Here is a 25,522-nt window from a genome sequence, read left to right as displayed (position 1 = left end):
TCTGCATGAATAAGAACAACAATATACAAGAGAATATTGGTGTGTCATATGGAGGGATAAACGGATGAGGAAGATGCGCAAGAGAGTCTTTCTAAGCTGATGAGAATATGGGTATAAGCCTGGTACTGTATCTTGATGCAGAATTCTGTTTAAAGGATGTTGATGTTAAGTTTACTGTCCCAGAACTTCATCTGTCGTATAGAGAAGACAAACGTCTCACAGCCTAACCTGGATGCATAGCACATGCCCAAATGAGAACTATTTATGAACTGCACTTCACTTTGCATAAAATAAGTTATTTATGCACTGACGCAGAAGGAAATGCATTGTGACTTGCTTGTACGGAAATGCATGAAACTCCACAGAAATGCCCTGCCCCATTTTATATATAATATAGCACCAGTGAAGAAATTATTAGGGGCTAAAACACTCCTTGAGAATAATTCAGTTGTCACTGAAACATGCTCTTGTGTGACCCAGCTCCAACCATCCTGCTATGTTTCATCGAAATTATAATACTGTGTCAGTTGTGCCACACACACACACACACACACACACACACACACACACACACACACACACACACACACACACACACACACACACACACACACACACACACACACACACACACACACACACACACACTACTGTATATGATACCAGTAAGCCTTGTATCTTAGTACTGTACAGAATTAGAGATTTCTGGTAATTTGTTAATGTTAAATTTATTACCCCAGACTTCATCTGTCACGTAGAGAGGATGCCACTAATCCTGGTACCGGTAACTCTGTACAGAATTAGGGATAAGGCCGTTGATGTGGGCTCAGAGTACCGAGAACAGCGAGGTGAAGGGAAAGTTTTGCTAAACCTGGTGGTGGTGGGCCATGTGGATGCTGGCAAGTCTACACTTATGGGTCACCTTCTCTATCTTAGGGTGAGTATGCCAGTGAGTAGGAATTAGAGTGGTGGGCTGCTTTGGTTAGAAAGCAATACTCTCTCCACTTTAACTTAGCTTTTAGATGGAGACCATCATCCACTCACTTGATGTAGTGCTGCCTACTTCATCCTTCACCTTTATCATTCTTTTTCTGTGTCTACCCTCCCATCTTTCCTGTCACTTTTTATAACTCTTTTTTTCCTTTTCAGGTTGCTTTCCATTGAGTGACAAGCCTAATGATTTGCTGTAAGCCAGGAAACCATTTACAGTGCAGGGTGGTAACCATATAACCAACCCATACTTGTTTGTCATGTGTCAACAAGTGGGTGTTGAGCTGTAGCAGGGGATAAACACAAAAATACATTGCTAACCATGGAAAAATTGACATAGGATAGATATAGAACCACAACATTGTTGTATTCTGCCATTGGGCTACAGAAAATAAACTCAAAAGAGATTAATATCTCTCCCACATTAAGGTAGACAAAATGTAATTGATAGGCAAGAAAATTCTACTCTCTTTTTCCTTGCATATGATAAAATGCTATTTATAGGGGTGGGAATAAGAGGCTGGAAACCAGTTCCCTTTGTATTGACATGGGAATGTGGAAACCTGTGTGTATAGCACAGGTGTTACAAGCAGCTTCATCTCTTTACAAAAGGAGGTGTACACAAGCAAGCTATAGTTTGTGCTCATCCTCTTCGTCTGGCTAAAAAAAAATTGTAGCAATGATTTCACATGGAATGAAGATCTGCTGCTGTTAGTTGGAAAGCTTTCTAAACCACGCAAGCAATAGTCATTGCAAGCCGTTTCTTGTGTGGTCTAGAAAAAGTTTCAAACTACCATCATAATGCTGGAGATGGATGCCTTCATGAGGAATCAGGGATGGGGTCATATACACGTGGCCAGATACAAAGAGTAATAGAGTAGAACATTTAACTGGCACTCAGTTATGTGACATGAAACAGCTGACTGATAAGAGGAAACATAAAGTAAAGTAATGAAAACAAAATTGTAAAAAAAACATAGAATTTCATTAGATGGCACATAAGTTTAAATTTGAGTTGCTATGCTGAGTGGCTGGTCCTCCTCCTGCCTGTTTGGCTGGAGTGTATTTTGATTGGGTGGATCATATTTTTCATGGATCTTAACCAATCTCTAGAAAGCATACCTCCACAGTATGATTAGAATTGACCCACCCTTCTGTAGAATTACAGTACATACAAGATGAATAGGGTGAGAATGATGAATCATATAGATTCATGATTCTCTTCATTTTGACTTGACTCAGTGTGCAGGCCGTTTAGGATAGTGAAGTTGACTACTGTTTTTGGTAATGATGATGGTGATAGTTATGATGATTGTGAAGGGTATGATCTTAACAAGACAATTAATTAAATTCTTGTTTATATTTCAGGGGAATGTTGGGCAGCGCACGATGCATAAATATGAACAGGAGAGTCGCAAATTAGGCAAGCAGTCATTTATGTATGCCTGGGTGCTGGATGATACTGAAGAGGAGAGGTTGGTGTAATTTTTTTTTCCTCTTTATTTATAAATAACACTTCTCTTGCATGGATAACATGTTAATGTTGGGTACCACGGAAGCAGAGTGCACACATGTTGAAATCCATTTTCCATTAGAAAAATCTAATTTGATAACCAGCCCTCTGGTTTGATCCCAACTTACCTACAGAAGACCCCTTATGACCTCAGTTAGACAACAGATATGGTTTTTAAGAGCATAGGCCACTGTATAGAGGTGAAACAGACATAAGATAGTAATATTAAAGAGGTTGTGTGGTAGGTGGGGACACTCACCATCCACTCACTCAATGTAGTGCTGCTCGGGTGTCTCCCCTTTCCTCTCCTTCATCCTTCCTTCCTTCCATCCTCTTCTGTCTTTCTTTCCTTCATTCTTTCCTTGTCCTTCTGCCTTTGGGTGACTTTACACTCCCTCTTCTGTCTTTCTTTCCTTCATTCTTTCCTTGTCCTTCTGCCTTTGGGTGACTTTACACTCCCTCTTCTGTCTTTCTTTCCTTCATTCTTTCCATTTCCTTCTGCGTGTGGGTGACTCTGCACTGAGTAACAAGCCAAATGGTTTCCTGTACACCAGGAAACCATTTGCTATGCTGGGTGGTAACCATATAACCAAATTTTGGCATCTGGTGGTTTAGTGGGTAATTACTGCACTCCAGTCGGATTGAGCCGGTGAAGATTTATATCCAAGGGGGGATTGGGGTTGATTGCTCATGTAATGCCACTCAGGGATGAGTGAGGCTGGTCACTCTCATCTTAAATGTTGGGACCAACTGCCTAGCCCTGGGTTCCTACGCTTCTCATGAGGCAATATAGGATTGGATGATGGGTGAGTGGATTTAATGAATCGAGAAGTGGGAAAAATTCACTTGAATAGTCGACAACCTTGTATCTACCATCCTTCTCTCTCTTCTCGACCAAACTCCCATTTTTCCAGCTCTTTTCTTATTTCTCTCTCTCTCTATCCACATTTCCTCCTTGTGCTACTTCTATCCCTTTTTCTTATTCCTTTTCCTGGTATCTCCACAGGGTAGAAAAGGAAGCAGTAAAAGAGAATAATTTGAGGAAATTTTGAGTCCCTCCAAAAGAGGGGAATAAGAGGAACTCGGTCCCCCCCCCCCTCTTTACTGGCATATCAGTTGACAACCTACATATACACATAGGCACACACTCCACAGTGACTGGTGTAAGGATTTTTTTGTCTTCTCTCTCTGTGTGTGAGGTCATTGAGTCATGAAATGCTATATAGTTTGGAGATTCCAAGAATAAGATTTTTAACCCCTGGATGCCGGGCTACAATCTGCTCGCACCTCATCTCAAGATGGAAAAAAAAATATATGTATATACTTCTAACCCTAATATCTCAGAAACTATAGTAGTTAGGGAAACGAATTAAAGACAGTATTACTCACCAACTCCTCTTCTTGTTAATGAAAGTATCTCCAGGTCTAGGTTGTTTTGTTGATGAGTACTGACTTGAGGAAGAGGACAAATTTTCGCTGTGAGAACAGGATGTGTTCATGTGTCTGCCCGTGACTCCAACTGTGGCTTTGCACTCAGTGTGATAACGTCTCCATTACTAGAAAAACTAGACACAGTGGTGTCCAAGGCATGCCCTGTGGCACTGTCACTGAGTCCTCTCCTAGTATCCTTGGACAGATGCTTGGCAGAGGTGGATGAGGCAAAAGTTCATGTGAGGCAGGAACAAAATTGGACGAGAAAGGTTAAGAACAGATCATCCTACACCTGGCAGAGTTACAAGGATGACTAAGGTATGGTTGGATGTGCTTGTGAGAGTCTTCCCCGGGCTTTTGGTGACGAGATAAAGTGGCGCCCACTTCAAACTGTGCCGGGAAAACAAGTGTGGTTCCTTTTGACACTCGGCATCACCCCACCACCGATATTTTGACAATTCCGACCAGCATCCAATGATTAGGGGTTAAAATTGTCATAAAGCAGAAAGAGTAAATTGTTTGCTGAGTCTCACACTGACTTTGTCTGCTGAGTGAAACAAATGCAACATGCACACATTTTCACTAACTCTATCTTACCAGCATTGTACCCAAACAATTTTTGTTTTTGGCTAGTTTATGGTGATAGTATGGATATGCAAAGACAGTTGCTTACCCAAGGGCTTCATGTTGCACTTGATGGCACTTCAGAATGACCCATAATATCATTCACAGGCCCATGTCAGCTCTTCCATTCAGATTCTCCATCATAAGCATACAGTCTTGGAATGTGTTGTATCACTTAAGCCGATCCCAAGACTTGTCCTCGTCAATGCTTTTTCCTCTATGCTTCTTCCATCACAGGATGTGTATGTAGTAATCAGAGCCACTTTCACTACCTCAAACTTAGCATGTGTGCAGCTTGAGTTGGTATATTTATGATAATTTTTTTTTCTCTTCAATTTGTTATTCATAAGGAAAGCAGCTTCATCTGTATATATCAAGATTTCCAATCCTAAATACAATCTCCCTTTTAGCCTACGCTACACACACACAGGAATACTGGGCAACATTATTTCTGTCCTAACTTCAGGGATAAGATCTATGATTAATCATCATCATCATCTTCAGAGAGCTCCCCCAAAATTAATAGAATAAAGTATTAGACAAAGTTTGCTCAGTTGAATGAGCCACACTTCCATTCACTTGCCAGTCAAGCCACCAAAATATTGGCTCAACTTGATTGGTAAAAAACCCTCCGTATGTAGCTTCACACTAACCTGTCTGACAGTCAGTTCAGTGACCGCCAAGTTAGAATGGGGTGCCAAACCCTGGTCATACACTCTTCCACACAAAGTTCATCCAGTCTCCTCAATCATTTGTTGTTTCCCCAGAGTTGTTGAAGCCTATACCTTTCTTTCTCACACACACATTTACCATGTCTGTACACCTTCTAACCCCACTGTGTCTTCTCTGTGGCTAATACTTATGTAATGATTAATGCAGTAGAACCCTTCTAACTCTGAGAACTGGGGGGGGGGGGAGTGAAGACTGTCCAAGTTATGAGGTTGTCAGAGTTATAATAGGTAATTTTGAACAGCCTCAAAATTTTTGTTTATCTACAATTATGATTCACTGTGTTACGTCTTTCTGAATTCTATATAGCCACCCAGCACTGGCCTTGAAACCCTCACATTTCATATGTTGTGCCAGACATTCAGCAGCTGATTGAATTTCAGTGTCTCTAACTCCAACACCCGCTGAACATTGCTGTTGGTATTATTTATAAACAGCCTCATCTAAATTTTCTTAGTTAAGCCTCATAAATTGCTTCATTGCTGATTGTGCACTCCTAGCACCAAACTTGGTTACATTACTCAAAAGATTGTTTTTAGCTTTCCCTATATCAGAGACACTGTTACAAAATCTTATATTCAGTTATGATTCAGGTTGGAGATGCCCTTTTGTTTAGCTTTTCAAGGATTTCCAGATTTTCTCAGGATAGAAATACACTGTTGTTTATGTCTGGGGGTAGGCTTAGTCTAAGGGTTGAAAGTCTTTTTGGACATCTTTCCTGTATATCTTTATCTTGCCTTAAAAATACATATATATATATATATATATATATATATATATATATATATACCTGTAGATATTCATAATATATATGTATATATATATATATATATATATATATATATATATACAGTACAAGTCCCATTATTTGGCATCTATGGGACCAGGATGATGCCGAGAAATTAGATTTGCCGAATAATCAAAAACCTACCCACTCAGTACCTTAAACATATTGGTGAACACTTATCACCACTTATGGTACGGTATTACAACTGTGTTCGGGGAGAGTACTGTATACTGTACAATACTGCAATCAATACAGTACTATACCTGAATCTGAAATATATATATATATATTAGTGAACATATACAAGGGTAATGACACAGTAGGCCTACAAGTCAGATAACACTTCCTGGATGGCCGAAATGATACGGAATATTACCTACCAGCTCAGTACATCACTTGTATTGGTGAACTCATCACTACTTATATTATTACAAATATGTTTGGAGTGAGTACTGTATACAGTACTTTTTCCAAACAAAATAAAATAGTCGGAAAATTGCATAAAATAAAGGGATCTGAACTGGTAAGGTCTTTCTGATGAAAGTCATAAATTACATTTAGCACTCACTCTTTTGTTTGTTTGTTTTTTTTTTTTTACATGTGAAAGGAGAGTACTGATGGAAACAGTAATGTATTCCATGAACCCCTTAATAACTTCCGACATTGAACAACCCTTTAAAGTACCGATGTCGAGTTAGTGAGCTATGGAAAAACTGTGAACAATTATGGGAATGGAACGAAGGTCACTGGTATGTTTACACGACTCTATGCTACGATTCTCAGCAGTCAGGGGGTCAGTTAATCTCAGATGTTTTCGCCGGTTTGGTAAATGCACCGTAACTTTATCAATTCTCCAGTCAATCATAGCGAATCATAGCATGGGTTTAGGGAGCTAAATAACACATTTCTAGGTGCGCCAGACGATTATCTTCACATCTTATAAGAAAATGGAAGAAATTAAATCCCTTTCTGAGTACGTAAAGTTCTTCCATTCTTCTGAAATCAATTTATTTTTCTTAAAGATGGGAAGATAATCATCTGGCTCACCTAGCAATGTGTTATTTAGCTTCCTAAACCCATGCTATGATTCGCTATGAGTCACGGAAAGATTGATAAAGTTACGGTGTATTTACCAAATGGGCGAAAACATCTGAGATTAACCGACCGCCTAACTGCTTGGAATCGTAGCGTAGTCATGTAAACATACCACTGACCTTCGTTCCCTCCCCATAATTGTTCAGTTTTCTTTATAGCTCACACTAACTTAACATCACTGACATCGGTACTGTAAAAGGTTGTTCAGTGCCGGAGGTTATTAAAGGATTAATGGGATATATTACTGTTTGCATCAATGCTCTCTCTTTCACGTTAAGCACAAAAACAAACAAAAGAATGAGCACTTAATGTACGTTTAACTTTCATCAGAGAGACCTTAGCAATTCATATTCCTCCAGTTTATTTTTAAGTATTTTTCTGACTTTAGGTTAGGTTAGGTTTGGTTAAATTATAAGGTACAGTTAAACTCGGTTAGGTTAGGTTCAGTTAAACAGGACAGTCCCTTCCACCATTATGCTGAGGAATAAAAATACTAGAGCTGTCACAGCCGTACAGCTAAAAACAACGGGGAAACTGATTTAACAAGCAACATTTATTTATGGGTAATGCATTACAGTGTCAGTGGTTCATGGGCTACTCAATTACCGGTGTCATTTTCAGGAAGGCATCAAGAATGAATTTCAAGAATTAGTGTGGGGGCTTGGAACGTAACCTTCTCTAATTTGGTGGGGGTGGTTACTGTAGTGTATGATACTGTGCAATATTGTAATCAATACAGTACTATACCTGAATCTGAATAAAAATATAGAAATTAGTGAACATACAGAAGTGTAATGAAACATTAGGCCTACGAGCCACAGATAACACTTCCTAGACTGCCGAGATGATTCCGGACATCTGCCGAACAATCAACGCTTTTCGTAAATGGGACTATTTCTCAAAACTGCCGAAATGTCGGATCTACCGAATAATCAGCTGCCGAATAATAGGACTTTTACTGTATATATATACCGGTATATGTATATATATATATACAGTAAAACCTCTACAATTTGTCATCCTTCAAGTCGGAAACCTCTACAACTCAGGAAGGCTCCAAAATATTCATTTAAATAATCAAAATTCAAAAATTCCCAAAAATGCACACGTGAGAGGAAGAGAGTCGGCAATAATTCCCCCAACTCGATAAGATGTTGAGTTGTACAGTAATGTTTAAGTGTTTAGTGTTTTAGTTCCCCAGTACTGTATAGTACAAGTGAAAAATACATTACAGTAATGGCCTTTAGTGTGTTAATTGTGCTTTACATAGTGTAGTGTGTCAAGTACAGTACAGTAAAGGTGTCCCCAAAAGTGATCTTGAGCCCCCCTAACACCTCCAAAAACTACCAAAAGTCCTCCTCCATGCCTGGAATACACCCTACATCTGCCTGGAATCATGGTAAGGCAGCTTTTACTGTCTGTTGTAAAAACTTTTAATTTTTTTCCATTTTTTTCCATATTTTCCTTTTTTGTGTGTGTGTGCTGGGGGGGGAACTTAAAGTTCATTCCTACAACTCGGCAAATAGGCTAACTCGGGAAGGCTTGCTCATGTATTATGCCAAGTTGTAGGGGTTTTACTGTACACCAGGAAACTATTTATTATGCTGGGTGGTAACCATATAATCAAATTATGGCACCTGGTGGTTTAGTGGGTAATTACTGCACTCCAATCGGATTGAGCCAGTGAAGAGTTATATCCAAGGGGGGATTGGGGTTGATTGCTCATGTATTGCCACTCAGGGATGAGTGAGGCTGATCACTCTCATCTTAAATGTTGGGACCAACTGCCCAGCTGTGGGCTCCCACACTCCTCATGGGGCAGTGTAAGGTTGGATGATGGATGGATGTACTGTATATATATATATATATGTATATATGTGTGTGTGTGTGTGTGTGTGTGTATGTATGTATATATGTATACCAGTGTATATCTATATCTGTATCTATATCTATCTGTCTGTCTGTATCTGCCTATCTATCTGTCCATCTATCTATCTATCTGTCTGTCTATCTATCTATCTATCTATCTATCTATCTATAGCCTCTGTGGTACAGTGGTAAAGTGTGTGTTTTTGTACACTGGAGAGCGAGGGTTTACGCCCCGCTTGGGTAAAAAACTTTGGGAGCATTCTCCTGGCCACGTACTGCTTGGTGGACATCAGGGGTGCTGTGGTTGAACCAGTGTCGCATACTATAAAGTATGCTTGCACCCAGTCAGCTTGCGTGGGCTGATTACACATGGTTCACAAACTACACACACATCCAAAGCCACTCCAACACTACAATTACACTTACAAGCACTTCACACCGTATATAGTGTCTACCAGACAGCCTAAGCCAGATACATTGGCTGTATCGTCCCCACTTCTGTTGGGATAGGCCGGTCCTGCAGTGGATACTCAAATGGCTGATGATATATATATATATATATATATATATATATATATACATACAGTGAAGTCTCAAATTTGACAGTTTAGAATTCCATCCATCCATCCATCATCCAATCCTACATTACCCCATGAGGAGCGTAGGAGCCCGGGGCTAAGCAGTTGGTCCCAACAATTAAGATGAGAGTGACCAGCCTCACTCATCCCTGAGTGGCATTACATGAGCAATCAACCCCAACCACCCCTTGAATATAAACCATCACCGGCTCGATCCGATTGGAGCGCAATAATTACTCACTAAACCACCAGGCGCCAAAATTTGGTTATATGGTTACCACTCAGCATAGTAAATGGTTTCCTGGTGTACAGGAAACCATTTGGCCTGTCACACAGTGTAGAGTCACCCACAGGCAGAAGAAAGAGGAAAGAATGAAGGAAAGAAAGACAGAAGAGGGAGTGTAGTTACCTGTAGGCAGAAGGACAAAGAAAGAATGAAGTAAAGGAAGACAGAAGAGGATGGAATGAAAGAAGGATGGAGGAGAGGAAAGGGTAGACACCCGACAGCAGCACTACATCGAGTGAGTGGATGGTGAGCGCTGATTAATCAAATTTCGATGCATTTTGGAGTGGTCTGCCTACCTTACTTTTTGATGCAAAGTCACGTATTTCAATGCTTTCAGGGCCAGACTCAAACCAAAACAAGCAAAGATAATATTTTTGATGCGAACCAAAATGCTAGAAGTGAAGGAAAATTATAAGAAAAAGTATGAACCTAACTTAAGCCGTGATTTCACGAGAATTAAAAGTCAACTGAAGTTTACTTCTGTTGACTTGTTACGCCATAATTTTGACTTGGGCGCCATTGTCTTGTCCAGGCGAGGACAAAATCCGACATTGTGACGTCATCAAATTCCAACCGGGACCCTTCAGGTTGACTTTGCCTCAACAGTGGTTGGGAGCAGTGTTGCCCCCTTCCAACCTGCTGCCATTGGATCGCAAACATAAACACCTCTCAGCTGATTCTCAGTACTTCTCCACATTCTTCCCACTTTTCCTCATATTTAACCATGGCAAAGTAAATAAGAATTATATGGTGGTTATTATTTAGTTAAACTTGCAAATTTCTTCACAGAATTAAAGTACTCAAAGTATATGTGGTGAAAGCAGACAAGTTCGAAGATTTACAAGCTCAACATTTTGATAATAGTGTCAGCTTGTGAATGTAGTGTGGCTGGTGTTACGATAACAAACTTTTGTAATGTCATTACGTACACAGTCCTTGTAAATCGCGGTAATTTGGGTCTGGACCACTGCCGTGATTTACGAATTCCATGATTTATGAATAATAACTCATGTGAAAAATTAATTTGGGTCTGGACTTTGGCCAACCCACTCCCACAGCACTCCACCTACACCTATCTAGGCACCATCAAGCACAAACATACAAATTTAGGAATATTCAGTGCATGTATTAAGTAGAAATAAGCCATGTTAAGGGATCTCACCTTAATCCTATGATGATTTTGCTTAAGTGAATGGAGTGGGGTGGTGTTGGGAAGAGCTTAGAACCTCTCAGCACTTGTTCTTCCCAAACTGTTTCGCCAGCTTTGAAAACTTCTCTCCCCTCTCAACACGACAAATGAGCTCCAAACGTTGACTGTACAACAACTGCGGCAGCTTCTTGACGCCATACTGCTTAAAGCGCTTCATCGGGGGGTCGGGAGGGGCCATGGCAGGTAGGAGGTGGGGGGAAGTTGCACAAAAAAGGCAGGTAACTCTCGTACTCCACGGCAACGGTCTGTAGTGTGCGGACTGGCGGGACAAGAACAACAACAACATGGAGGCATTAGTATGCACATATGCCACCAGGGACATGCGGTGATTGGTTGTTGGGTCGCGATTTTCAGTTTGAATGCTGCGGTTTACAGTTTTCCTCGGAAAAGGCCCACTTGGGTGCCTAGGTCTGCGATTTTTGTGACTTAACAGTGATTTAAGGTTGCCAACAATCTGACAGCCACCTAGCTGTGATTTACGAATCCGTGATTTATGAACACGCGATTTACGAGGATTGAGTGTACTGAGTAGTAAATACTGAGTCATGCAGTTGCTTCTGTGCTTTCCATATACAGGTAGACATTGTTTATTAATTATTTATGTCGCCATATTTGTTGTTGTCGGTGAACGAGCGGGAGGAGGGAGAGTGATCAGCTGATAGTTTGTTGTATAGGTGATCACTCGCTGAAGATCAACCCAGCTGAGTTGGTCAGTCAATCAGAATATTTGACTTATTTCTCGCGAAATCACAGCTCTAATATCGTATGTGACATGTGCTCTCAGGGCCAGACTCCAACCAAAACAAGCAAAGATAATGTTTTTTATGCAAACCAAAATGCTAGAAGTGAAGGAAAATTTTAAGAAAAAGAGTGAGCCTAACCTAATATCGTATGTGACATGTGCTGTCAGGGCCAGACTCCAACCAAAACAAGCAAAGATAATATTTTTTATGCGAACCAAAACGCTAGAAGTGAAGGAAAAATTTAAGAAAAAGTATGAACCTAACCTAATATCGTACGTGACGTGTGCTCTTAGGGCCAGACTCAAACCAAAACAAGCAAAGATAATATTTTTGATGCGAACCAAAATGCTTGAAGTGAGGGAAAATTATAAGAAGTATGAGACTAACCTTATATTGTATGTGACGTGTCAAGAAGAGAATGAAAATCAACATCATTTATTCATACAGTATATGAAGCATACGATGATATGGTTCCGAGGCAATTCACCGTCCAGTCAATTCACCCGTCAGATAATTCCCCGTCAAAACATGGACGATTTCCTGTCAGGACAATTAGCCCCCTGGACAATTCCCTGTCATTCTGTAAATATACTTATTATTAACTAATCAATACTTTCAGAACTCGAAGATATAACAAGAGAAATTAAAGGAAGAGAATCAATAGTAGAAATACTAAAACGAAATGAATTATAGGTGGTAACAAATACAGTAGGCAGAATAATGAACCGAAGAGAAGTACAGTAATTATTAATATAAGGAGCAGCATAGAAATGAACGATAGAGACCAAGAAAAAAAATAGTCATGTTGTTTAAGGACAAGAGTTCCCGGGTGAGAGTAGGCACCACCAACAACAAGCCATGTGCAAGGCGATGCTCTATTGTTGGCGGCCATCTTGCGACTGTCCTTCCAGCGGCCAGCCCTCTACAGCCAGGTGCTACACTTTCAGCCTGTATCTTCCACATGTGGACATGCATTTCACTGCAATTCAGTTGTATGTATTTTCTTTGTATTTTCGTTGCAACTTACCCGTTTCAAGATGGCAAGCAAGAGTGGTGCTTCGGGTAGCAGTGGTAATGGACGAGAGCAGCCTGGCATGTCTAAATCTTCGCAGCCAAAGGAAAAATGGCAATAGAGGAAAGGGTAGAAATACACCAAGTATGCACTTGCTGACAGTATAGCAATACAATGCAGAACTCCAGTTACTTAACCACAATTATAATTCATAAAGTTTACAGGGGGTGTGGGCAAAAAATCATGATTTTAGGTAGTTAGGTTCGGAGGCCCCAGACCCAGACTAATTTTTCCCATAAGAAGTTCAGTTTAAATTTCGATGTTTTCAATTTCGATGCGGTTTTTTGATACATATCCCCATCAAAATTTGAGAATCCACTGTATATATATATTTATATATATACACAGACATATATGTAGCTGAAAATCATTCACTTTAAACACATATTTGCTGTCGTATTGTCCGAGTCACATGCCAGTTATTTAAGTTATACTCATCTGAGTTACATCAGATTTGTCTGCCCCGATTTCTTGCCCAAGGTAATGCGGGATTCGAGTTAGAGAGGTTAGAGTTAGAAGAGTTCTACTATATGCACTTTAAAGTGCTGAGGATGTGAGCTCTGGGGACCACTTCTATTTAGAATGCCTTAACTGACTAGAGCATGAGGCTTTCATTTATGGTTCAAGATCACTTAAGTATTTTTTGCAACAGTGGTATTCTGATTCTTAAAAAAAAATTAATACGGTAATCATTTCAGCGTGATTTGTAAGTGCAGTTTTTATATAATGTACCCATACTGTATTTCTTGCTGTGTGTTCTTGCCTAATTGTATCTTTACAGGAATGAGTCAAGCTCGTACTGTCCCGTGTCTTAAACCATATTTATCGTACATATCCTTAAATTTGTGAATTGTTTTGGCACACGCTATTTTATTCGGTAGTGCATTCCATTGATCAATTGCTCTGTTTGGGAAACTGAATTTCCTTATGTCTTTATCACCTCTCTTCTTATATAGTTTTTTGCAGTGTCCTCTTGCTGATGCTTCTCCATATGTTAAGTAATCATTTATGTCTATTTTCTCCTTTCTTGATATGCACTTATATAGCATTATCATGTCACCTCTTTTCCTTCTCTCCTGTAGTGTTGGTAGATTCAGTTTATTTAGTCTTTCTTCGTAGCTTAGGTCCCTTAAGCTTGGTATCCATCTTGTAGCGGCCCTTTGAACTTTTTCAATCTTGTCTATATGCTTTTTGAGATGAGGACTCCAGACTACTGATGCATATTCCAGGGTTGGTCTAATGAATGATGTTATTATCTTTCTTAGCATGTCTTCATTTATGTATGTGAATGCTATTCTTATATTTGCAAGCAGTGTATACATGTTCCGTACCTTCTCGCTGATGTGGTCAGCCGGAGATAGTCTGTTATTGATAATCACACCTAGGTCTTTCTCTCTTTCTGATGTGTATAGGGTTTTATTTCCTAACTTATAATCCCAATCAGGTCTTTTTCAACTTTTACCGAACTTGATTACATGACACTTGTCCACATTGAATTCCATTTGCCATGTACTACTCCATTCTTGAAGTTTATTTAATTCTTCTTGTAGCTCTTTACAAGAGTCTGTGTTAGTAATTCTCCTTTGTATTTTTGCATCATCTGCAAACATATTCAGATAGCTCTCATTTCCAGTGTTACTTTTTATATCATTTATATATACTAAAAACATGATTGGTGCAAGCACTGAACCCTGTGGTACTCCACTAGTCACTTCTTTCCATGATGAGTAGTTTCCTCTTGGTACTGTCCTCATTTCTCTTTTTATGAGAAAGTCTTGCATCCAACAAAACAGTTTGCCTCGAATTCCTCCTTGATGGTACAGTTTCCATAAAAGTCTTTGGTGTGGTACTGTGTCAAAAGCTTTCTTGAAATCTAAATAGATACTGTCCACCCATCCTTCCCTTTCCTGTATTGTGTTTGTTACTCTGTCATAGTAGCTCAACAGATTATTAACACATGATTTTCCTTTTCTGAAACCAAACTGTCTTTCTGTTATCATACTGTGTTCTTCTAGATGATTTACCCAAGCTTTTCTTACAAGTTTTTCTAATACCTTGCTTACAACACTGGTCAGTGATACTGGTCAGTAGTTGAGTGGATTTTGTCTATTTCCTTTCTTGAATAAGGGGACAATATTTGCTTTTTTCCAAATATCAGGTAGTTTCCCTTGACTCAAGGATTTCTTGAAAATTAAAAATAATGGTTTACTTAACTCCTTTGCACATTCTCGTAATACCCAACATGAAATTTCATCAGGACCACTTGCTTTTCCTCTGTCTAATCTACTTAACTCCTCCTGTATTACTTTTTCTGCTATTTGTATATCTGGTAGTATGTGTGGACATGCATGTTCCACATAGTCCCTCTCAGAATTTTTTTCTTCTGTAAAAACTAATTGGAAATTCTTATTTAGTGCTTCACAAATATCTTTCTCTTGTGTATAATTGATTCCCTCGTCCGTAATGGATTGTATTATATCTTTTACTTTGGTTTTGCTTCTGATATAGTTGTAAAACAGCTTTGGTCGATCACTACTTTTATTTCTTATATCCTCCTCAAACTGTTTTTGGGCTTCCCTCCTTATTTTTGTATAGTTGTTTCTTGCCTGTTTGTAATTATTATACGCCCTTTCACTATTGTATCTTCTGTATCTATTCCACAACAAATCTCTTCTTTCTTTTGATTTTTTACATTCTGTATTGAACTATTTCTGTATTTTCTTATCTGCTTCTTTGTGCTGTGGGATGTACTTCTGGACTCCTATTTCATAAAATTCACAAAATTTTTTATATACAGCATTTAAATCTTGTCCTCTAAGCTCATTTTCCCTATCAACTTCTAAGAAATACTTCTTTAGGTCTTGATAATTTCCCTTTTTATAGTTTAGGCTCTTTTTGTAACTGTCATTGCTGTGTACTATGTCATATGCTATCCTGAAGTTATAATTTAGTACTGCATGATCGCTTTTGTCGAGTGGAGGGTGATATATTAAACTGTCAATATCATTTTCTTGCCTAGTAAATATTAGATCTAGCACTGAAGGTACATCAAGTCCTCTTTTTCTGGTGGTTTCCCTCACATGTTGCGTTAAGAAAAACTCTTGTACGAGATCCAGGAGCATTTGGTCCCAACAGCTTTCTTGGCTATTTATATCTAGAGTATTCCAATTTATATTTGTATTGAAGTCCCCAGTTAGTATAATTCTTTCCGATGTCTCTTCCATTTTGTGTAGCAATGATCTTATACTCTGAATTGTACTCTCTGCCAGGTCCTCATATTCGTCTCTTTCCCATGTGTTTGATCTGGGTGGCATGTACAAATTGGCTACAATTACTTTACCTTCAGATGTGTCGATCTCTACTGCAATCAGTTCTGCTTGTGATGGTATATCTAGTTTTATTTCCTTGACTTTTAGATTTTTCGTAGTTAATATTATAATTCCTCCTCCTTTTTTTAAATTTCTGTCTCTTCTCCATATATTGTATTCCTCTAAGTTTAGTATGTCACTGGATATCCTTGGTGTTAATCTTGTTTCAGTTAGGCATATTATTTGTGGTTCATTTTCTCTGACATAATCATTCATCTCTAGTAATTTAGATACCATTCCATCCACATTTGAGTACATCAACTTTATCATCTTGTTTATATACTTGTCATGACATGGTTCTACTACCTTCCTCCTTTTTCTTCCATCCTGTTTGTGTACCACTTTCGTACCTGCAATCCTATTACTTTGTAAAAAAATTTCTTCTCCTCTTCTGATCTTCCCTTATTTTTTGTTTTTGCTTCCTCCCTTTTTTCTTTCAGTAATTCCAGTTCCTCTTGTGTTAGGCATCTTTTTATCCATACATTTTTGAACTCCTCTTTTTCCATAAGATTCTTTGCATTTTTTAGTATCTCTTCCACGGTGTTTACACTCTGGAAAGTCACCTTTAGAGGTCTTGTCTTGCTTTTCTCGTATTTCCCTAACCTTTTTTGTCCCTCTATGTCTTTACTACAGATTTCCTCTGATACTTCTTTCATTAAGCTCATTACATTTGCCATCTCCTTTTTGTCTCTTGTGATCTTGTTTTTAACTTCTTCCTCTTCTATACCAGTGATTACTATTGATTTGTTTATCTCTACTGAATTTCTGACTAACTTTGGATTGTTTTGGATTATTCTTTTCACTTCCTTTTTAATGCTTTTTTCCTCCACCCTTGTTTCTAAGTCTTTCTTTACTTTCACCATTTCAGCATACGTGGTTTCTGCATCATTTTTGTAGCTTTGCACAGCTTCGTTCACCTGTGTTATCTTCTCCTCAATATCACTGCTCTGGTCCATAAGACTGCTTGCTTGCCTAATTGTCTCTGTGTCATTTTTGAACTCTTCCATAACACTCTCGTGATTGACTACTGTACTTGCCATTTCACTCACTTTCTTCCTAAGCGTACTCAATTCCACTGTTAGTTCACTGATGGTTGTGTCTTTCTTATTGGCCTCCCTTCCTAGTTTTTCTATTTCTTCCTTTTGCAAGTGCATTTGCTTCTTTATTTCATCAATTTCATTTTTGAAAGCCATTTCTAGTTTGTGTACACGTTCAACCAGTCTATTGTGAGTCTCCACTTCAACCAGTTCTTGGTAGAAATCATCATTTTGCTTTTTACTTTTATCCCTTTTCTTTTCCAAATTTGTTTTACTGAAGTATGTATCCATTTTGTAATACTAAATGAACAGAGTATGTACTTACAGAGTATGTACACTTTCCCCGTGTTGCTGTAGTCTAAACAAACCCAGCTGACTCAGCGCATTTTTTTTTTCCTAGTGGTTCTTTGTTTGTAGTCTTGTTTAAACTTTTTTTTTTTTTTCCTTTTAATAATGAAAAATCATTTAGTCTAACCTGGTACAGAGCTTGACTCATTCAAAGATACTAATTTAGGTAATGCCACTGGCCGTGTTGGTTTCGTACGGAGCGCCAATTGCGGACGTCTACCGCTGATGACTCCCTGTGTGTGTGTGTGTGTGTGTGTGTGTGTGTGTGTGTGTGTGTGTGTGTTTGTCTCTCTGTCTGTCTGAGTGTAGTGCAGTCAAAACTGGAAAAAGGATTGCAGTGAAACTTGGCAGGATGGTTGCAGTTGGAACACAGATGGGTCCATTTCAATTCCATGTCAGTTGAAATTTTCAGGCAGTGGGATTTCAAGCAGCAGGAGGTGCAGTTGAAAAATGACTCTTATTTGAACAGTTATCTTTCTTACAAAATCACGTTTTTCCTCAACAGTACATGTATAATTGGCATCTATGTATAGTTCTGCATGCAGTGGTGCAAAAGCTATTGCAAGCAGATGTATAGTTTTTGATCCAATCATGTGTAATTGAAACAACTCCTGGCAGGCAGTAGGAAAGCATGAACCACTGAAAATTGGTGATCTTCAGTCACAATTACTTTGAATTTAAGAATATAATTGCACTGGGGCTGTGTTGCTCATTTGGCTGTGTAAACAGATTTCCCACACATTCAGCCATTGTATTGTAATTCTGAAATGATTGAAACAACCCAGGTAGCTGCAATGACTGAGATTTGAGGGCGGAGCCTATGGGAGCAAGTGCAAAATGGCCCAGCCAGGCTGCAGAGGATTTGTTTTGTACTATTTATGCAGTTTTATATATATATATATATATATATATATATATATAGATAGATATATATAGATATATATATATATATATATAATACCAGGAAACCATTTACTATGCTGGGTGGTAATCATATTACCAAATTATGGTGCCTGGTGGTTTAGTGGGTATTTGCGGCGCTCCAATCGCATTGAGCCGGTGAAGCTTTATATCCAAGGGGTGGTTGGGGTTTATTGTTCATGTAATGCCACTTAGGGATGAGTGAGGCTGGTCACTCTCATCTTAAATGTCAGGACTGACTTGCCTAGCCCCGGCCTTCTACGCGTCTCATGAGGCAATGTAGGATTGGATGATGAATGGATGGATATATATATATACAGTATATATATATATATATATATATATATATATATACAGTATATATATATATATATATATATATATATAAATTCTTTTTCTTTAGATCACGAGGAGTCACAGTTGACGTGGCTCAAAGAGTTTTTGAGACTGACAACAAGGTGGTGACCCTGCTTGATGCCCCAGGCCACCGTGACTTTATACCCAACATGATCACTGGGGCAGCCAGGGCCGATGTGGCTGTTCTGGTGGTTGATGCCTCCAAGGGCGAGTTTGAGGCTGGATTTGAGAGCGGCGGCCAAACCAGGGAACATGCTATTCTTATCAGATCATTAGGTGAGTTTAAGATTGGGTTGTGAGAGTGATTAGGTAGGTTTGAGTAAGTTTTGATAGCTTTTGAGTGATGGCTGGACCAGGTAACATGCTATTCTTATGAGATCATTTGGTGGGGGTTGATAGCTTTGAGAGCAGAGCAGGTGATGTGAACAGGCTTATCAGATCATTAGATAAAATTTACTGGCCTTGCTGTCTTCTCCCTTTCTTGTTAACTCTACCAACCTGATGATGTAGGTTTTATTTTATCCTTGCCTACAGCAGACAGTTTAATATACCGTGGGACAAACCTCTAATTGTGAAGATGCTAACAACTCAGAGTGGATGATGAAATAGTTAATGAAGGCTGTATCTGACCCCTCCAGTTTAAAATGTCTGCCTTCACCTGGGTAAAACTGTCTGGTTGGTGATAAGAGTATTAGGATAGGAAATATCCCATTTGAATGAAATAGTTAACCCAGTCCAATGGCAGTGTTTATTTTATTTGTGGTATCCCCAGACTTTTCAGACTGGGAGGGTTAGTTACAGGTTTCATTAATTTATTCAGTACAATCAGCCTTGCCTAGTATGAATAAAATCATTGGGCAGTAACTATTGCAAAATAAATTACACCACGGTATTGAAATGGTTAACAATAGTTAACTTCTTTTACTACAGTATCAGGTCTAGCTCTTACTTAATGATGCAGCAGCTGCTTATCAGGAAGAAATGCATATTTTGAGGGTATAGACAGTCTCCATGATAATTGATAAATGTGTTCCAAAATATCACAGTAAAACCTCACTATAACGGACTAATTGGGGCTCAAGCCATTCTGAAAAAAGCGAATTTCCGATAAAAGCGACATCCGGACTTTTTCCGATATATCAGACATTAGTCCAGGTGGTACCAACTTCATTTTTTCATTAGCACTGTTTTTTTTTTACTTGTTATCCAACTCATATCCAGCAATCTGCATCCTCAAGATCCTAACCCACTCCAATACCCATCCAACTCCCATCATCAAGGTCACGACAACCACCCAATGCCCATCATCAAGGTCACAACAACCCTCAATGACCATCCAATGCCCATCATCAAGGTCACGCAACCTCCCATTCCCCATCCAGTTCACATCATCAAGGTCATGACAACCACCCAATGCCCATCCAACACCCATTATTAAGGTCACAACAACCTACCCAAACATCCTCATCCTCCACCATCCCCCTGCCCAAGCTGTACTGAGGTCTGGCAGGCTGGACTGTTCCCGACACATAAGAATTTAGTCTGGTAGGCTCCTTGAGTCCAATAAAAGTGAATTATGATATATTGAAGTCCATTATATTGAGGTTTTACTGTACTGTACTGTACAGTCAGGACTCGCTATATGATGGGGTTATGTGAAGTGAAAACCCATTGCATATTGATTTATCCCTTAACAGAGTTGATACAAAATGGTACCATCATGCTTTCCACTTGGGGTAGCATCCTTGCCTGACATAATTTCCAAGTCACAAGTTTCAGTATTTCACACACAAAAAGTCCTTATGCTCCTGCACTCAGTTTTTTTTATTGAGGCAAAGATGCACTTGACAGGTTGGTGATGATTGGCTGAATGCAACATGTAGGATAACATCATTGTATTTCAAATAATTACTGGGAATTACTGGGAATTATTTGGAATACAACAATGTTATTCAGATATGTTGCCTTCAGCCAGTCATCAGCAACCTGTCAAGTGCATCTTTCCATCATCATCATTATCATTCGGACCTCCTTTCCCACCCAAGGGCAGGGTGAGGAGTAGCAATGTCCAGACAGCCCAAAATTGCCCAGTCCAATGGGCTACGCTTCCATTCACTCATCATTCAAGCCCCCAGAATCCTGGCTTTATTGGATACGCCAAAAACATTCACCATGTTCTGTAGCTTCACATAATCGTATCCGACAGAGTCAATCCAGACGCTGCCATTTTAAAAGGGGTGCCAAAAATCCCTGATCATGCACTTCTCCTCACAAAATTCATCCAGCCAGCTCGATCTCCTGTCAGTTCCCTAGCCTCACTGAAAAAAAACTGAGTGGTAGAATAATATAGGGTTGGTTGGTAGATGGTATCTGATGCTATACAATTAAACTTTTTTGTGATGGAGCTCTCTTAAGCTGAATAAAATTGTGTGGAAAGTGTCTGCATTCTTTAAAAAAGAAATCACAGCATTGAAGCATGTAGTACCATGTCAGTTGTTTAATATTGGCTAGATAATTTTCATTTATTACAAATTCTCCGTTTTTTCCAGGGTTATCACAGTTAACCGTTGCAGTTAACAAACTAGATGTAGCTGAGTGGTCTGAAGAAAGATTCCGGGAGATTCGCCATAGTTTACGTCAGTTCCTTAAGACCATTGGATTTAAAGACAGTGATGTTGTTTACATTCCTTGCTCAGGACTCACAGGAGAGAACTTAGTTGAGCCTGGGAAGGATGCAAGGCTTTGTTCATGGTATTCTGGCCCAACTTTACTACAGGCCATAGGTAAGTTTTTACAAGGATTTAATATTCATCTGACAAACCAGATGAAGAGGGATAATCTGGATATTATAGGTGAGCAGTGTGTGAAGAATGATGAAGGAAGGGTAATGGTGAACAGTGAGGATATTAAAGATGCATGGAGAGCATTATGGCCACTCAGTGAATGAGGAGTTTGACTGGGACAGGGAAGGTTTGGAGCCAGCAGATCCAGTATTTGGCGCTTGGCCTCTGATTGACGCTGCTACTGTGAGTGAGGCAATAGGTAGGATGCAGGTGGGGAAGGCAACAAGTGTGTCTGGGTTGACTGCCGAACTGTTGAAGGCCTCAGGAGATATAGGGGTGAGGTTAGTCACTGACCAGATAAATATGATTATATATGAGTGTGTTGTCCTAGATGATTGGTTGAAGAGTGTAATTGTAAATGTGTACTAAGGGAAGGGTGATGCCCTGGAGAGAGGAAATGATAGAGGTATAAAGCTTTTAGATCAGATAATGAAAGTAATGGAGAGAGTTCTAGAAGGTATGATTGGAGAAAGAGTGAATATTGATGAGATGCATTTTGGGTTTATGCCAGGCAGGAGGACCACTGATGCCATATTCATTGTTCAACAGTTTCAGGAAAAATATTTCGGGAAGAAAAGGGATCTGTATTTTGTTTTTGTTGATTTGGAAAAGGCCTTTGACAGAGTCTCTTGAGAGGTGGTGAAGTGGCCAATGAGAAAGCTTGGCTTGGAGGAGTGGCTGGTTAGGATGGTTTTGGCCATGTATGTGGGTGCACGCACCCAGGTAAGAGTGAATGGGGATTTGAGTGATGAGTTTTCTGTGAACTTTGGTGTGCATCAGGGGTCAGTTTTGACTCCCACGTTGTTTATCATGGTACTTGAAGCCCCCTCACGTGACTTCTGAAACGGACTCCCGTGGGAGATGTTGTATGCTGATGATTTGGTGTTGATTGCAGAGAATGAAAGGGAGGCAGAGGAAAGATGTAGGAAGTGGAGAGATGGTATGGGGCACAAGGGCTTAAGGGTAAATGCAGATAAAACAAAAGTGGCGATATCTAGGGTTGGTGGCAGTACTGTCAAAGATGAGGGAGGGTGGTCATGTGCAGTTTGCCACAAGGGCGTGGAAAGTAATTTCATCTTGTGTGGTGTTTGTGATAAGTTTGTGCATGAGAGATGTAGTGGTATCAGAGGTAGACTGTGAGATAATGCTGATTTTGTGTGTGCGGCATGTCAGGAAGAGGAGGTGGAGATTGTCAGGTGTGAAAGGGTTGAACCTGCTGGTGAGTCTCTTGAGTGTGTGGAAGAGTTTTGTTATTCAGTAGACATGTTGTATGCTGGAGTTGGGGCTAGAGCTAGCTCTGTGGCTAGGGTGAGAAGTGATTTGAAGAAGTTTAGGGAGCAGGTGCCTCTACTGACATTGAGTGGACTCTCCCTACGTGGTAATGGATCTTTGTATGCAGCATGTGTTAGGAGTGTAATGCTGTATGATAGTGAGACTTGGGCAGTAAAGGAGGAGGATATTCGCAGGCTCAGACGTACAGAAATGACAATGATCAGGTGGATGTGCAGTGTGTCCCTGTGTGCAAGGCCTGGGGGGGCTGGGTTTACAATGGAAGAGTTGAGAGGTAGGATGGGACTGGAGTGTACTGGTGTTGTGATGAGGAGAGGTAGATTGAGGTGGTTTGGGCATGTGGAGAGGATGGGGGATGATAATTGGGTGCAGAAGGTGAGAAGTGTTAATATTGGGGGTGGGATTGTGAGGAGTAGACCGAGAAAGACGTGGGATGAGGTCATTAAGTGTGATTTCTGGGGTAAGAAACTGAACATGGAGGCTGCAATAGATTGTGCGCATGGAGAGCCGCGATTAGGTGACCAAGGCTGACGCATGCAAGCATGTTGGAGCCTTCAAAAATGAAAACGAATCTCACTTAGGATGTCATCACCCTCATGAAGAACCTGCCTAAGTCATTTTTTCTACTTTTCGGGAATCAAAAGAAAACTGTCTCATTTTCTTAATTTTCAATGACATTGGCAGACACCTGAGGTGCATTTTAGACCGCTCACACCCTAGACCTGGCAAAGGCAGCTATACTAATAGGTGTGTCATGTGATGAAGAACTGATTTAGGCAAAAATCCAGAAATCGCCGAAAAATGACTTTGGCTGTATCTTTATGAGGGTGACGATATAATAAGATAAGACAGGTTAATTCATTTGCTGTGTGGTGCTTCCCTCATGTACCATATTTGCCGGTGTATAAGGCCGACCTGTGTATAAGACTACTTCCAATATTTCCAAACAAAATGTGGGTTTAGAAGTATACTCTGTGTATAAGATGAGCCCCAGCTCTTTAGACACAGGCAGCTTGCTGCCCCAGTAACCCCAGTCCTTTATCACTCCTCCCACTGACCAATCAGGTGATTCTGTTAACACGTTCCTAAGCAACACAGCCTTTGGTTAGGTTTTACTTTAAACCAGCTTCTACGAGTATTGGTTTTGCAGGCCATCTAAGCTGCCTGTACCACCTCCAATATCAAAATGGATTATACATTTGGTATTCGAATATAAATTCATACTGCATTAAAAACTTAAAATCATGTTACTGTGAATTTTATACAGTAGGTGAAGGGGAAGTTACATTTTATGAAAATCATCACATCAACTGTCAGTGATTAAAAACCTTCAAAATCAGTATCATCCACATCTGACATCATCAGTTCATCAACTTCATCCTGGGTTAAAGTTTGCAGTTCTTTTTTGTAAGGATCGAACTCTGAATTCAAAAGTGTAGCTTCAGCATCAGCTTGCTCTTCCACATCCCCCCACAGAATGTCATTTTCTATGCCATCCACTGAATTGGATATTCCACAATTCTTGAAAGTTGATGACTATTTCCACATAAATATAATTCCATGCCTTGATAATAAAATCACACAGCACATCCAGACCTGGAACACGCATATTTCCACCACTTGTATACGACTATTTACCACTGATCATCTACTCATTCCGTTGCTCAGTGATGCGGTCTTTGAATGATTTGTTCAGACAGACATCAAGTGGTTGTAGGACTGAAGTTAATCCACCAGGAATAACAGCAATGTCACTGTTGTTTATCACTGGTGGTAATGAGCCCTGCTTCAGGTCTGGCAACTCTGCGCTTGGTGGTGATTTGAAAACAACCCAGCCAGTCGCTGCTGAGACACACGATGGTGTTCGTGGTGTGGGCTCAGCAGGTTACTCATCTTTCTTATGTCCTCATGGCCATATCCATGGAGATATTATTTTTTTTATATAAAAATTTGCCTTCATATAGAAAACAAGTTGTGTTTGATGATGGTGTTAGTAATTTCAGGAGTTTTTGACAGTATATGCACTATATTCAGGGAAACAAGGGTCAAGGTGAGTGTTTGGCAATGTTCCCTATCACTCCTATGGATCCCGTAACCACAGAATGTAGAAGTTAGGATTTTATACCCAGTGTTTAGGACGACCCCCAATTTTGGGCATTTTTTTTTTTGAGGGTCAAGCTCTGCCCTATACGCCAGTAAATATGGTAGTTGATTTAGTGCCAGTTTGTTGGCTTTTCATAACTCTGCACAAAACCTATTCATTTCATCCATTTTTCCAGTCTAACATTGGTAAACTTCAAGAAGGTAAGAAAGACTAAATATTATATAAGCTCCACAGTGCTTTCATGTTAAACTTTTTAGCACTGTCCTGCATCCGTCCTTAATCTATCTGTCTATCTATTGCCAGACGCCTCAATCACGTTTGGGGTGG

The 25,522-nt window shown here is 39.7% G+C and overlaps 1 protein-coding gene across 1 annotated transcript in view; it reads left to right on the top strand.

The window, feature by feature from the left end:
* Positions 1-25,522, top strand: part of HBS1 (translation elongation factor EF-1alpha (GTPase) HBS1) — a 93,124-nt gene that overhangs the window by 44,124 nt on the left and 23,478 nt on the right. The window contains exons 8-11 of the mRNA XM_080280526.1: positions 799-937; positions 2,359-2,465; positions 19,005-19,234; positions 21,508-21,741. Coding sequence (XP_080136652.1) covers positions 799-937; positions 2,359-2,465; positions 19,005-19,234; positions 21,508-21,741 — 710 coding nt within the window. The remainder of the gene's footprint in view (positions 1-798; positions 938-2,358; positions 2,466-19,004; positions 19,235-21,507; positions 21,742-25,522) is intronic.

This window comes from Coenobita brevimanus, chromosome 85 (assembly GCF_032717465.1).
Source record: "Coenobita brevimanus isolate Jiangsu-jjx chromosome 85, ASM3271746v2, whole genome shotgun sequence".
Taxonomy (NCBI): Eukaryota; Metazoa; Arthropoda; class Malacostraca; order Decapoda; family Coenobitidae; genus Coenobita; species Coenobita brevimanus.
The sequence above is the reverse complement of the archived record's forward strand: the minus strand, read 5'-3'. Positions and strand labels throughout refer to the sequence as shown.